The 16,461-nt window shown below is 37.7% G+C and overlaps 1 protein-coding gene across 3 annotated transcripts in view; it reads left to right on the top strand.

The window, feature by feature from the left end:
- Positions 1-16,461, top strand: part of MTMR3 (myotubularin related protein 3) — a 161,023-nt gene that overhangs the window by 108,413 nt on the left and 36,149 nt on the right. For all 3 annotated transcript variants that reach the window (XM_006894775.1, XM_006894776.1, XM_006894774.1), the window contains 4 exons: positions 1,902-1,991; positions 2,601-2,717; positions 12,348-12,430; positions 14,621-14,787. In XM_006894775.1, the coding sequence (XP_006894837.1) occupies positions 1,902-1,991; positions 2,601-2,717; positions 12,348-12,430; positions 14,621-14,787 (457 nt within the window). The remainder of the gene's footprint in view (positions 1-1,901; positions 1,992-2,600; positions 2,718-12,347; positions 12,431-14,620; positions 14,788-16,461) is intronic.

The raw sequence follows: 16,461 nt of genomic DNA on the forward strand, positions 1-16,461 counted from the left end.
ACATTAGCTATAATATCCCTAATACCGTGACCTCTTCTAAATCCAGCCTGCACATCTGGCATTTCTCTGTTACTGTTCCTAATTTTCTGTCCAGTTTCTAATTGCTGTGTTGGTTTGTTTCTGTATAGATAGATCTTAAAAGAGCATAATGTTCAAGGCATACTTTCCTTCTTAGTTAAGTTAAACTACTGTTTAATTCTTAAAAACATTTTAGGAATTATTTTTCATTTAAGGTTTAAAGACCATTTCAGGACCATAGTTTAAGGGATCTGTCCAACCTCTGTTGCTCTAGGAAATCTGGATTCCATTAGAATTTGAAATTCTGTTCTGTATTTCTCCCTTGTTGATCAGAAATTTGTTCCAGAATTTTTGATCAAAATATTCATAAATAGTAGTATTATCCAATTCTTCTGGTCTCCTGGCAAAGAAGACAATTAACCACACATCACAGCAACCACTGATGTGTCAGATGCGATAATGATGAAAGTTATACGAATGTTCAGGTGTTTCATTCATAGAGTCGCTGTAAGTCATCTACCGACTAAAAGGCACTTAACAACAATAACAACAGTGAGAGAGCTCTATTGGCCTAGTGGATAGTAAGTGATGCTACCAAGCCGAAAGTGGATGATTGTAATCTGCGGCCCTCAGGCCTGGTTTTAATTGGTTTTGGTCAAACATTCTTCTAAGTAATACATCACTGTTCTGTCCATTTGCTGTACGGAGGTAACTCGTGGTTGCTGTGATGCTAAACACTGCGACACTGATGTATCAAACACTATAAATGGTTTCTTCATATACTATAGAAATTTATAATGCAAAAAGATTACTTTTAAGTGTAAATTATAGTTTTATTCAATTGCTATTTAAATTAGAATTTATTTCTTCCTTTTTTGAAATCTTTTTCACTCAAAGGAGCTCTTTTTAAATAAAGGGTAGGTTAAACTAAGAATAGTAGTCTGTACATGTTTTCATTGAGAATGTAAATTCTTAAGATTATGTTTATTTGAAAATTTTTATAAAATTTTGCACTATGGAAATTTTATATAATTTTATCTCAGAGGACACATACCCAGTTTCATCAATTTATGGACAACCATTGACTTCTCTTTGTTTCCTTTTGATTATTTTATAGCAAATACCAGACATCATATATTTCATTCTTAAATTACCTGATAAATATATCTGAAAAAGAAGAATTTAAGAGTGAAAAAAGGAAATGCACTGACAGACCACAGTGCCTAATAGAAGGCTCCTTAACCTCTTTGACCTTTTTTGCATCGGTATGTGCTCTCATTAACCAGTTAATCAGACAGTTGACTTCCACTCATAGCAGCCCCTGTATGTCAGCATAGAACTGTATACTATAGTTTTAGCAGCTAATTTTTCAGAAATATCCAGGCATTTCTCCTGAGTCACCTCTGAGTAGATACAAACCACTAGCCTTTTGGTTAGCAAATGAACATGTTGAGCTCTGTTGTTTGACATTAGGGCTAGCTGGCTGTTGTGGTGGTTTTTTGTTGTTGTTGTTTTTTTTTTTTTTTAAAGAAAATTTTCATTTTATACTAGTTTACTTACAAAGTTCATCTGCATTTTTTTTCACATCTTTCTCATTTCCTTTACTCACCCCTCCTCCTACTCATCAAATTGTGTGACTCTATGATTAATCCCTACCGCCCCCCCATCCTCACCCCTCTGCTCCCCCATTTCCCTCCTTGGATCCACTTACATGTTTTACTAGAGCTGCTTGTTGATACTTTTGGGAGTAAACATTTTCTCCTCACCTTTCCTTGTTCTTTGTGGTCACGGGTACCTCTTTGTGGTTATGCTAATAGAAATGCAGAAAACCTAAATAGAGGTTAGTAAAAGCTTTGAAATTATTAAAATCTTGGGTTTTTCAGGATGAAGAGACTCGGCACAGCCTTGAGTGCATCCAGGCCAATCAGATCTTTCCCAGGAAGCAACTGATCCGGGAGGATGAGAATCTTCAGGTAAATTACAGATTCATTATAATACAGTATGTTTTTAATATTGTCATAATAATGTAACAGAATTAATGAGTTGAAGTACTAATGCCCCATATAATACATAGTTTTTTGCCCCTCTTAAACCATGTGTACAGTAGGGAGTTCTGGTGGCCTGGTGGTAAGGAGCTGGCTGCCAACCCAAAGGCACTTGATTCAGATCCACCAGGTGGTCTGAGGAGAAAGATAGGCAGTCTCCTCCCTTGTGATTTACTGCCTCTGAAAACCTGTTGGAGGGTTAAGTATTGGTCATTTCTGACTTGATGGTACATAACAATAACAACATATACAGAGTAGAAATACCTATTGGGAAAACATCTTTCATTTTAGAGACCTATTTTCTAAGAGTTCATTGTTTGAGATCAGCTCTCTGTCATTCCTTTAATCCGTTTGAATGATTAGCTATATTTGAAATTTGATGTTCATGCACCTATCCTCTTGAGGCTGACAGACTCACTTGTAAGACTGTTTTCAAAGCTTAGGTAAAGGAGGATTTATCACCTATTCATATGACCTGACTTTAAAGACTGCTTTTTTGTTTCATCACTCTGAAGGATTTCTTCTTGTATTTTGAAGGTTCCTTTTCTTGAACTTCATGGAGAGAGCACAGAGTATGTGGGCCGAGCTGAGGATGCCATCATTGCCCTTTCTAACTACAGACTTCACATCAAGTTCAAGGAGTCTCTTGTAAATGTAAGTGGTTACCAACTGTTCTCTTTCTAAGAGAAAGTAAATAAAAAATTAGAAAAAAAATCAAACCAAACCGAAAAAAAAAAAAGAGCAAAACTTGGTGGTGATGTTCATAAAGTGAGGAGAGCTAGGCACTTTTTTCTCAGTGTTTAAGGAACACTAAATTAACAACAGTTCTATTGCTCACATTTGATTGAAATTGATACATGCAGTTGCCAGCTGATATGTGAGGTATCCATTGTTGAGTAACACCGAGTGGTTTATACTAGGCAATGCTTAATCATTACACTTTAGAAGAGGCCAAAGGCTCTGTAGATTACTCTTTCATAATGTGTAGTAGTTACCGCCTACACAGTCTTGGGCCTTCATATCAAATAAAGAGTTATATTTTGAACTCAGAGCAGACTTTCATTATAAGATGAAGTTGCTCATATGGTTCCTTAGTCATTAGCATGTGGATGTTAAGTACAGTGTTCATTTACATAATGGACTGTATGTTACCATGGGAAAGGAAGGCAGTCTCTCAGTTCTCAAGAGTGCATTTACCCTTTTCCGTTTCTGAGGGCCTTCTCAGGGAACTGGTGCCTGCTGTGCACTGCCATCATTAATAGTCTTCAGAGAGAACCCACAAAGGACACCTCTTGTGCTTGCACCAAATGAATGCCTTCTTCACTTGCCAGCACTGGGGCTCTCTGCGCTTCAGTCTTGGCACAGAGAAATGTGTCCTGTCACCTTCTGACAGCTCAGGACTGTATGTCTCCATTCAGATCATGTGTTTTTAGGATTGAAAAAAAAATCTGTCACTTAACATTCATTTTACTCAGCAATCCAAAAATTACCCAGATTTTTCAGTTATATTCTTTGATTTGTCTAGAGATTCAAGTGACTGCTGTTTTTCTTTGCAGTTGATCTTTATTAAACATTTCTGACCAGGAGCTATTCTGGCCTGAGTTCTCTTGAGCTTCTATATTTGGGCTATGATCCTAAGTCCTGTTCAGCTGACTCAAGCTATCACGTTAGTTTTCTGTCCACCAGCCAGGTATACACACCAGACTTACCAAAGAAAGTGGCATCCTGTTCTTTCCATATATCACCAGCTCTGGATTGGTCTGTTTGAAATTGGATTGATGGTGATGAGCAGAGAACGAACGGGTGGAAACTTCCATAAAATCTTAGCAGATCCCCACAGACTACTGTAGAAATAATAAGCAGTAGTAATTAGTTGAGCTGTCAATTTAATTTTGTTTTCTTTCAATATTTACATGACTGCTTTCAGTGCCATTTGTAATTAAATTGCATGTGGGGATAATAAGGTTTTAGATAATTGCGTTTTTCCACACAATCCTCTGTATTTTAGCTTATGAGTTTATATGTTTGAGATACTTTTTGTGAGTTGGTTCTTGTGGAAAATAAACTCAAAATGGATCCTATCATTCATCCACCTTCAACATTTGTTTAGTATTTTCTCTACTACTTCTGAGATGAAGATAAAATTACTTAGTCTGATGTCAGGCTTTTTTGTGATGCCCAGTCTGGCCATCATTTCTGTCTGCTTTTCTGCATTTCCCTTTTATCCCTTAGTATTAGTGGCACTAGCCTCTTTCAAGTATTCAGCCATGCCTCACACCTCTGCAGGCTCTTCTCTCCTGCCCGGTGAACTTCTCTTCGTCCTTCACAATCCATTTCAGGATAGTAACTCCCTCTCACAAGCGTTTCCCAATTTCAGTTTCCTCACTAACAGTTAATTATACCTTCCTCTGGCTTCTTGTACAGCATGCACATACCTTTTTAAGTTTTACTAGCAGTTTTGTAGTTTTTTAGTTATTTTTTTTTATCTTCATGATTTAACAAGTTTTCTGGCATCATGACACTCAGTAAATATTAAGTCAATTCATGTTAAATTGTGTTAGAAATGGACATTGGATTATTTTCCCATTATTAGCTTTAAAACTCTTCTCCTTCTCCCCCATTAAATTGCTTTAATTTCATGTAGTACAGAATTTAGAATAGCAAGAATTGAGAGACCAAATCTGATAGAATCCTCATGTGGGTTTACTCTGATTATTAACCAAGATTCCTATCTATGTCTCAGACATAGATAGGACATATTACATATACATATAGGACATAAGACATATTACAGAGAAGACACACTATTGTATGATTTATTTATTTAAATGAAACAAAAGTTTACTTTTATATATACACCAGGCTCCAAGGCAGTACTTGATTCTAGCTATATAGGTTTTATAGCAGAGAATCTAGGTATTTAAATAGGAATGGAATCAAGGGTTGTCATTGATTTAATCACCAAAAAACCCTTACTTTTTGTCAGATTTCTTAATTTTACCTTTTGTCTAGGGACTACTTCCTTAGGGTCTTCATTTTTAGCTCCTTGAATTTCTTCTCCATTTTTTACTTTGTCCTTGCTAACCTGTCCTTCCTCATCAGTTTTCTTGGCTTGCTGCTTGAACTGTTTCATAGACTTTTTTCTTTGCAGCTGGACATGGTGCCTGAACAGCATTCACTTTGAAACAGTGTATTTCTTTGTGAACCTGTCTACTATGTTGTTGTTGTTGTTATGTGCTGTTGAGTCACCTGCGACTCAGGGACCCACTGCACAACAGCCCTGAACCCTATCCGGTGCCAATCTCCCTGTCTTTGACACACCTACCCCAGTAACCCCAGTCACTGAATTACCAAGCACGATGTCGCTCTCCAAGGATTGGTCCCTCCTTTCAACATGTCCAAAGTATGTCAGACAAGCTTCAAAATCCTTGCCTCCAGGGAGCATTCTGGTTTATCCCTCTCTAGGACAAACCTGTTTGAATTCAATGCTCTTCTCCAACATCACAGCTCAAAGGCATCAATTCTCCTTCTATCATCCCTAGTCATTGTCCAGCTCTCTAATGCATAGCAAGTGATTGTATGTGACCACACATTGTATCGGGCACACCTTAGTCTCCAGAGTGACATCATTGCTCCTCAGTACTTTAGAGAGGTCTCTAACAGCAGACTTTCCCATTGCAATACATCTTTTGATTTCCTGGCTGCTGATGTTAAGAGTGTTGACTGTGGAGCCAAGAAAACTAAAGCTGTTAACAGTCTCAATCTCTTTACCATCCATCATGATGCTACCAGTTGACCCAGTGGTGAGAACCTTTGTTTTCTTGATGTTGAGCCTCAATCCATATTGAAGGCTGTAGTCCTTGACCTTCTGCATGTGCAGCAAGCACTTCAGGTCCTCTTCAGTTTCAGCAAGCAGGGTTGTGTCATCTGCATAACGCAGATTATTGATGAGTCTTCCTCCAATCCTGATGCCACATTTCTCCTCATACAGCCCAGCCTCTTGGATAATCTGTTCTGCATATAGATTGAAAAGTTATGAAGACAGGACACATATCTGGAGTACACCTTTCCCAATTTTGAACCATGCAGTGTTTCTTTGCTCTGTTCTGACGATTGCCCCCTGGTCCAAGTATAGGTTTCGCATTAACATGGTCAAGTGTTTTGGAATTCCCGTTCCTCTTAGAGTTAGCCACAGTTTTTTGTGATTACACAGTCAAATGCCTTTGCATAATCAATGAAACACAGACAGACATTCCTCTGGTACGCCCTGCTTTCAGCCAAGATCCATCTAACATTGGCTACACTATTCCTAATACCACAACCCCGTACTTCTGGCTGTTCTTTGTTGATGTGCTGTTCCAGTTATTTTGGATAATCTTCAGCAAAATCTTACTTCAGCAGCAGAATCTTGTTTGCATGTGTTATTAATGATATTGCTCGATAATTTAGACACTGTCATACCAAAATCTCAAGAGGTAGTCATATGACTAAAGTTACTGGAATTGCTGGTTCTTGATGTGATTGTGACATATACTTAAGGAAATTTACCAATTCTTCTAATTCTTGACCTATTTTCTCATGTAAAAATACTTTCTTGGTATTATTCTAGCCTTCTGATACATAGAACCCGCATGACACTTGAGTAAAATATGAAACCCAAGATAATTATTTTGCACCGGAAAATATGCTTTCACTATTTTGCCATTGTAGTGGCTTAAAATGTTTTCAATTGATAGAGACTAGAGTTTCTCTGCATAACTTCTCAATCCATACAGTAAAGTTTCTGAAAGCTGGGGTTACTCCAGGAAGCCAGGGCCCCTTCTAGAGTAGGTCCTGGTTGGAGCTAAGAGAGTTGATCTTACGTCCCTTCTTTCCTGCCTTCCTCAGCAGGTAAGTGTTTCTAGAAAACTTAAGTGATCAAGTGACCCTCTGTAGAGTGTTCTCAGTGAAACACATTCGAACCATTAAAGCCCATAGTTTTTGTATACATGTGCCATTACCCCAATTGGCATCATTTTCTATGCTTAAATCAACACCTGCAGTAGTTTAAATGAGTTCCCACCAAGTTTTAAATAGCCACCTGAAATCATATGTTCTCTTTTAATTTCACAGCACATTGAGTAAAATGTGTGTATGGAGTTAGATAACCATATGCATCATTACTTTAATGCACACACATTCACTGAATATCAAGTTTGTGATTCCTAGGGTAAAGCATTTCTGTTGAAGAGTTCATCTGTAGCATTTAAAGTGTGCTTTGTTCACATTTTATGCTGTCCCAAACTGTATTTTTGACATATATACAGGTATTTAAATTTTTTATGCTTAACTAATTTGTAAATAAATAAGTTGTTCAAGTGGAATCCATGAAAGTTTAAAACAATCTTTGTTGTGTAATTTAATAGACTGCCTCTCAAGCTATGGCTTCTGAAATCCCAGTAAGTAGCATGAAAATCCCAAGTGGGTGCTGCACCTGTGCTTGGAACAAATTGGTGTGAGTGTCCGATGCTCACCTTGCAAAGCAGCAAAGCGCTTCCCTTGTGCATGAGTCCCTTCCATGTTAACAGAGACTCGTAGTACCAAATGGATAGATGCGTGACCTTAAAAAACAACAAAAGGGCTTCTGACTTTCAACCAGAAAGAATTTGTAAAATCAACATTTGTGTTTAAGAGGACATAAAAACTTCCATTTTCAGGCTGGTCTGTTAATGCCTCTTCGGCAAAAGATGGAAATATTGCTGCTGGAAATATCTTTCCTTAGTGTTTCTTCATATTTTCCTGCTGTCTAACTGGAGTATAGCAAGCCTTCATTCCCTGTGCCTCAGAAATAGGTTATTGTTGCCAACTCTTAATACACTTAGCACGTACTTGCAGAAAACTCTGAAGTTAGTGCTTGAAGGATAATGTGTGTCACTGTCAGCGAAAGAATTTCACTGGATCTTTGACTGTGAAGGTCTTAGTCCTCTGACTGGGTTTTAAATGAGAAGATTTAGTGCTCAGCTTTCCCCTAGTTTGTGGTAGAGTTTAAATTTAGACTCATTAGTTGCTATGCTTTCACTCTTTTACTGCCACTTTTGCTTCAAATGTGTATATAGTATCAGCACTTGCCATTCAGACTGTAAAAATGTATGTTTGTACTTAAAAAGGTAGAAATGATCCTCCTCTGGTGAGACACACACACGCACGGACGCACGCACGCACGTACGTGCGCTCTGGTGGCCTAGTGGCAAGAAGCTATCCCGAAGGTTCTCGGTTTGAATCCACAAGATGCTCTGCTGGAGGAGGGGCAGTCGTGATCTGATTCGACAGTACACACAAAAATAATGATAGAAAAAAATTAAAAAAAATAACACACACAATATAAGTACACAAAACTAATTCAGAAATAAATCTAATAGTGTGTGATGACATACAATTCGCTCTGCATTTTGACATTCTGTGGGCCTTTAATAACCACGCATGCCTCTTAATGTAACTTTTTAGCTGCTCTTCTTATGCTGTTTTGAGTTCCTGCTTTTTTGGTGCCCATGAGTAACTTTTGACCAATTTAGGAGTTTTTTTTAACAGCAATGAGTGTGTTTGATGCATTGTTTGAGCATGTATTTGGTGGAATTTTGGACTTTATTTTGTAAAGGAAGGTAGAATTGTCTGGTATGTAGAAAGGTGAGATTAAGCAAGAAGAAATTGATTCAGTAACTGGGGTAATTGGGATGGGTGTGTCAGGCAGTGAGACTAGCACGGGATAGAGCAGGGTTTAGGGCTGTTGTACATAGGATCGCTATGAGTCACAACACAGCACATAACAACAACAACAAGACACTGGATCAGCAGGCAACGAAGGATTTGAAAATGATTTTAAGATTTCTTGCTCCTCTATGTGCAGGATTGTCTTGAAGGAATCTTGATTTAAATATACTCTATTTTGTTCTTAACATTCCCTGGTGGAGAGGCTATTTAGAAAGAAAAAGTAGAGCTCACACAGAAGGAAGGGCAGGCAGTCTTATGGAAAGAAAGGAAGCACATACATGTCTGTGTGAGAGGAAGGACAGTCAGGGAGTCTGGCTTTGGCTTCACCACCAGTTTATAATGGAATGTAGTTGAGCTGATTTTCTTAAGGCTATAAAACGAAGGGATTGAACTAGCATGTGAGCATATAATTCTTTGCTTTGAATTTGCTTTGCTTTGAGATTGAATATTGGGTTTTTCTTCATGGCAAATGACAACAGTTAAGAGAAAAGGTTAAGGATTCTCATATGTGAGGAAAGTTAAGAAACAAAATAGTAGAGCCTTGAAAAAAAAATAGGAAAGCTTATAGTATTTTGGAAAAGTAGGGGGAGGGGGAGCCTGCATTTTAGAAAAGAGACAAACTCTAGGGCCAGTTTAGACACTTGCAGGGGATAAAACTGAGGTAGGTAGAAGGTAGCAGAGGAGAGGTATGTGTTTGTTTATATCCTTCTACTTATTAAACGTCTCTGCATGTGATAATGAGCATGTGTGTTAAAGTCTTCTGTTATTCACTGATGTGACTGAACATAGTTGTTTTGGTAAGTTGCTAGTATTGGAAATCTGATTTGAATGCATAGAACCAATATTTTTATTTTCTTTCTTTATATCTGTGTTATTAAAATATATGAAAATTTGTATGTTGAACTCCTTTCAGGTAGCAAATATTTATTTATATGCTCTGAGGTGGGTTTTTTTGGTTTGTTTTCTTTTTTAAAGAGCTCAGAAGGCATACTAATTATCAGAGGGCCGATGGTTTGAACCTACCAGGTGTTTCTGTGGGAGAAAGATGTAGTCTGCTTCCATAAAGAGGATAGCCTTTGAACCCCTGTGTCCCACTTCTCCATTGTCTTGTAGGGGTAGTGTCCCTCTCTGTCAGAACTGGTGGGATAACAGTGGGAGATAGGTTTTTTTAATTCTTGTTCTGGAAATTTGGGCACAAGTCCCCAGGCTTTAATCCAAAGTAGAGATGTACACTATATTATTTGTAATAAAGCAGCATAGATTGGCCACACCCACTTGGCAGCTGCTAATGGCATTGGTTTCCAAATTATTTAGCTGTTAGAAAAGACAATTGGAGGTAACCAGGGAGGCAGATGACTTCTGAGAGAGTAGGCCCTGTGACCCAGCCTCTTCCCACTTCTCATTCAAATTGTAATCAGTTCCATTGTAATCATCTGAAGTTCAGCTAATAGATGTTCATAGGACATACAGGAAGCTGATGACACTTGCTCAAATAAGGAAACCAGGTAGCAGGTCTGGGATTAGATCTTTAGGTGACAGAATTTCTGAGTATTAGGGCTAGAGTTTGGATCTCAATTGCTAGTCTAACAATTCCCCCTTTTAGGAATATGGGTGGGAAGGTAATGATAGCTAGAAAAGGGGTACATATGAAAAAAATAAAACAATAAGACTTATGTACAGAGAACTGGCCTAAGGACAAATCGGACCATATTCGTAATCTCTGTATTCCTTTTTTACAGTTTATCTCTACTTAAGTACTTCCCTCCCCTTCAATGAGGGGATTGTACTAGATTAACTTTAAACTGTATCAGTGGCAGTCTCTCACAACATCTTGGTATTAAAAACTTAAAACCGAATATCCTTAAATTCCTTTTTCTCATGACATAGCCAAGATTTCTTAGTTGTTCTCTTGCACTGAGTCCTATTACAATGATAAAAAAATTGTGTAGATCATAGATTTAGAAGCAAGAAGACTTTAGTCCTGCGGTAAAAACTGGTCATTTTATCTGAGTAATAGAATTTTTTTTCTTCTCTTTTTTTCTTTAAGCCCTGCCTCAGTTCTGTTTCTTTCTCCTAGATTTGAAGCAATTGACTTTTTGATTCCTGTATCCCTTGTTCAGGTTGTTCCCTGCTGATTTTGGCAGCTGCATGGTAGGCTGGGGATGACAAAGAAGTGTGCTCTTAAAACTGGCGCATGTATCTTGAGGATCAGCTAATGCAGGCAATATTTTCTTTAAAAAAATCCCATTATTGTTTGTTTTGGAGATTATCTCCTCCTTTTCATGCTTAACAACATTTGAACTGCCACTTAAAACTCCCAGAGCCACTTTTTTGGCTAGACTTTGTATAGTGTAAGAGACAGATGATCTTACTCCCTTTCCAAGGAATGGGAGTATCCATTATTATTTTATCAGGCTCTCTCTTGAAGGTTTGGAAAGCTCTTTGAAGCCAAAATTGATGTTGAGCTGAAGGGAGGATATTGATGTCACTCAGATTTGAAATCCCGTGAGAGTTTTGCCTCCTGTCTGTCTCCCTCTTCTAGTCTTTCTCCACTATTCTATATAATCCTGAGTTCAAAAGAGTCTGCTGACCAGAGTGGCGGGGAGGAAATAATTTCTGCTTTTCATACTTCACTTTGTCAACAGGGCTCCTCATCTGATCTTTAGAATCAAGTCCAGCCTAGCCAGTTACAGGCTCCTTGACCTCTAGGGTGGCCTGCACCCTCCATCTGAGGCCTGTAGGGCAGTGCTGAGCAGCTAATATCACCAGCAGCTGTTGTTCAACCTTAATTTTTGTGTAATCCACAAGCAGTGTAGTTAGACCTTCAGCCTCTTTCAGAAGTCTTTGTTGCTGACACTAAGTCACTTGGCCATTTAGGGCAAAAGCAAATATAAAATCCACTTACACCTCAGTTTGCAGGGTGTTGTGGGGTTTTCCCCCCCTGCAGGCAGTACAGGATTACCACTCTGCTTCTAGTCCGTTTCTGTGTCAGCACACATCACAGCCAGCACTTGAAGTCATACTTTGAGAGATGAGTTTGTGTGTCTGATGCCTAAGAGATAGAATATAATTCTCCTTTCTCTCAGAGGTGGCACTGCCACTTGGCAGTCTTCAGGCTGTGCCATGACTTGAGATAGTTGATTAAAGCACAAAGGGGAGCCTTAGTTCACTCAGGAGTAAATTACTTGAGTACTGCTAACTCAAGGGTACTCCGGTAGCCTAGTGGGTAGGAAGTTGTGCTCCCACCTTAGAGGAACATAGTTTGAATCCACCAGATGCTCTGAGGAAGAAAGATGGACTGTCTACCCCTGTGCAATTTATAGCCTCTGAAAACCGATTGAGAACATTAACTATGTGCTGGTTCTAATTTGGAGACAGTGATTTTCTTTCTTTTTTGACTATTGATCCAGACAAATAAGCAATTTTCTTTGCTCCTTTCCATTTTAAAAACCTTCTACTCAGTCTTGGTGGACTTGTTGAAGAAACACAGTGTCAGTTCTGTTTTACTTAAGGAGACTGCATCTTTTTTAATTGCAGGTTCCATTACAGCTTATAGAAAGTGTTGAATGCCGAGATATATTTCAGCTTCATTTGACTTGCAAAGACTGCAAAGTTATCAGGTATGTGGTGTATGTATGTATGTAGCTGTTTAGTATGTAAAAATATTTATTTGTTTTAAAAAATGAAGATATTGGTTGGTGACTTAGCAAAACAGCCTTTTTGACTGTTATGAGGAATAATTTCTTTTTTAAAATTTTTTTAAATTATGCTAGTTTATTTATAAAATTTGAATAATTTCTAATAGACTGAAATATTTTATTCTAGAATACTTTGCTGTGTTCAAAGGTTTGTGTGTGTGTGTGTAAATGTGTTTACTTTTTTTTGGAAGTAATTTGAAATTCACAGAAAACATACAAAAGTGAAAAAATAATGTGAAGAATTTAGGGTATTGCTTATACGAATTTAAGGCTAACGTTTGAACCATTTGTGTTATCCTTTGTGGGATCCATGTTGTGGTTTGTGGGGTCTATGTGTACTATGTGTGTTTTTCTTTGTCACAACGACTGAAAGGTAAAGACATTGGTTGGCTGTTGGGTTGTATCATAGGTGAAGGATGGAGTAGTCGCTTCCATAAAAATCAGCAACCTTGGAAACCCTTTGGTTTCTACTCTGCCCTAAAAGATTGCTGAGTTGGAATTGACTTAATGGTATTATGTTTATAGTTTTTGGTTTATGCAATCAAGGCTCATTACTCCTGAATACTTAATGCTGTGTATTTCCTAAGAATAGGGGTACTTTCATATATAGTGACAGTATCATTATCATCTGTATTATTTTAGATGGACAATGATAACTTCATACAGTGCACATTCAGTTTTGTCATTTGACCTAATAATGATGCCCACTAATCTATCTTAACTCAGCACAGGATCCATTCTTGGTCACATTATTGCATTTAGGTGCCCTGACTTTATAACCTTTCTTTAATCTAGAATATTTTTATAATATTTTTTAAAAAATCTTTTATGACACAGAAATTTTGAAGAATACTGCCTTTTTTCCTCTCTTCTTTTGGTGCAGTTTTTATCAGTGTTTGATAGATTATTAGCTGGCATACCAAATATATGATGATGTGTCTTTTTCTGTTTATTACACCTGAAGGCAAAGAATGGTGCATCTGTCCCTCATTGGTGTTGTTTATTTTGATCACTCTTGCAAGGTGCCATCTGACTTTTTTATGTAATCTCCATATTTTTTTCCCTTGCAACTGGTAAAGAGTCTATGAGAAACACTTTTAAGATAATGCAGATGTCCTGTGTTGTATAAAGATTTCTTCCTAGAGTTAGCATTTATTGACAGTCTTTGTCTAATCTAAACTTTAATATAATATTTACTTTGCAAAATGAATGTGTTTTTAAGTTTACTAGCTCGTCTCTTGACATGTTCTGGATTCCTGGGAAGAATAGTGTATTGGTATATTAACAAGCCACATGGCTTGGGATAAACATTGAAATTTGGCTTGCTTTTTGATAGTTTTTGGCTATAACTAACAGTTTAAAAATCCTGATTATTAGTAACTTAAATTTAACACCTTTTATACTTATAAAATATTTTAATAATTCAACCACTATATCATTTTACACCATTAATTCTAAGCTTTTAGTTGTATGTACTGAGAATGAGAACTGATAACAGAATTGCTTTCTTCTGTAGGTAATAACCACTGAAAATTTCAACATGATATATCTTAATTTGAATCAAAGGTTGTTTGCTGTTCTAATTGGTAAATAGACAGGTTTTGAAATTATTCTTTAATTGGACAAAAGCAGTACTGTGTTTTATTTTTTTGATTCAGCCTGATAATACTGCAACAAAACAGAAAACTATATCTCTAAGTATATTCCTTGAAAGTCAGAGTTGTAAAATATGCTAGGAGTAGAATGAAACTCTATCCATGAAAGAGAATAATGTCCATTTTATTAATTTTTTTTAATTGTGGAAAATAAATACCAAAATAGGGCCATATATAAGTCCATTTTCTTTTAATAATTGTCATTAATTAGTCTCAAGAGATTTCATTAATCTGTACAAATAAATTTTCCACACATTCATCTTCTTTTTAACAGTTTGCACTCTTGGGTAACATTTACTGAACTCCATTTTACTGTGAATGATAACGAATTTGTGATAATCTCTGATGCTTTCGTAACTGTAGTTTGCACGTTAGTGTACGTCGGCACTCTTGAATGGTGTCTTCGCTTCACTGCCAGCTGTCTTCCGGTTGACACATACCTGTTTGCCTTATGCAGGTGTCAGTTCTCAACCTTCGAACAGTGTCAAGAGTGGCTTAAGCGACTGAACAATGCGATCCGACCACCTTCCAAGATAGAAGATCTCTTCTCATTTGCATACCATGCTTGGTGCATGGAGGTCTATGCGAGTGAGAAGGAACAGCATGGAGACCTGTGCAGACCAGGTGGGCCATCTGGAACTTGTGCTCCAAGGACTTTATCAAATTATTGTTTGAGATTCCTTTTACAGAAAATGAGACTCCTCAGCATTCATATGGTGTACTTACAGTGCCAACCCTCATCTAAGATCATAGAATAGGTTTCTTTCATGCTTTTCAGGGGAGGGGAAGAACAGTATCTTTGACATCTTAATCTAAAACCTAAGAATATTTACAATAAGATTTGATGAGTGGTAAGGAATCCAAAAGTTTTCTGGGTAGAGCAAATTGTCAATGCACTTGACCGCTAACCAGAAGGTTGGCGAGTTAGTGTTCACTCAGGGGTACCTCAGAAGAAAGGCCTGATAGTCTGCTAAAAAAATCAGCTGTTAGAAACCATATAGAATAGTTTTGTTCTGACATGGATGGGTTTGCCTTAACAGCAACTGATTTTACTGCTACAGAAGCTTAATGGAAGGACCCATGAACTTTGTATATTACATTGTTACTGCTGTTGTGTACTGTAGAGTTGGAACACACTCACAGCTGACCTCTGGGGGCTTTCAGAAGTGGTTTAATCACATGAGAAGACATTGCCTATCCTTCTCCTGCGGAGCAGCTGATGGCCTTGAACTGTGTGCCTTCAGGATTGCAACACAGCTTCTTGCCACTAGGCCACCAGAGCTCTTGATTTTACATTAGAAGTATCTTTTTAGTAAGATTTAAGATTAAATAAGACATTTTTAGTCAGCAGGGAAAATCTTCAGGCAGAGTAAATGATATGAACAAAAGTATGAGGATAGACTACAGAACAGAGGAGTATAAAATAGCCTCTTGCTACGTTGGTTATTTTCAAGCCATGGATTACCTGTTGTCACTCCTTTTATCCCATAGATGAAGAAACAGAGACTCAGAGAGGCCAGGTGACTTCCCCAAGGATAGATAGAGACACTGACTTGTTCTGGATCTGGGGCTTCCTGATTCCTCAAGTCTTTGCTTGATGCATCCTTTTTCTCCCTCACAGTGACTTTGACCAAGTTCATGTTATTTTTCTGCATGTGGTTGTCTTTAAACTTGATGCTGCTTTAAATAGAGCTTTGTGAAAAATAATGTATGTGAAAGAAATTAAAAAAAAAAAAAAGTAGAACTTTGCTGGTTCAACCTAATTCAGACTTGGAAGCAGTATCTTGAATGCTTAGAAAAAAATTTGAGCCTCCTTCCAAGGGAATTTTCTCTGGAGACCATTTTTCCCCCTTTGGTCCTCAGCTTTAATCTTGAGTCTTTATTGTCACAACTCTTCCTGGGTCAGTTTAAACACTTGAGGCGAGTCTAGCTATACTTGTGTCATTTTGGTCCCCAGTAAGCTTCACTCACTGGAACATTTGGCTCACATTCTTATTTGTGGAATTAAAATGTACGAATGTAATTTTACCCTGTTTTCTAAGATGTTTGATCCCCATAACCTCATCTAATAGGCGGGATGGTGGCTCTGCTTTGGAAGACAAAAAAAAGTGGAGGCTCAGGAGTAAAGCCTGTTTGTTTAGGCTCAGAAGTGAAGCCTAGTTGTCACGCAGCTAGTCGGTGATAGTGCTAGGATTTAAACCTGTTCTCTGTTATTTTGAGCTGCCTGCGGTACTGTGGTTATGAAACAGAAGAATAGGTTTCTGGCCTTACGGAGACTCAGGGAAAGTTTCAGAACCT

The sequence above is a fragment of the Elephantulus edwardii genome, unplaced genomic scaffold (assembly GCF_000299155.1).
Source record: "Elephantulus edwardii isolate Elephantulus edwardi_28Jun2011 unplaced genomic scaffold, EleEdw1.0 scaffold00151, whole genome shotgun sequence".
NCBI lineage: Eukaryota > Metazoa > Chordata > Mammalia > Macroscelidea > Macroscelididae > Elephantulus > Elephantulus edwardii.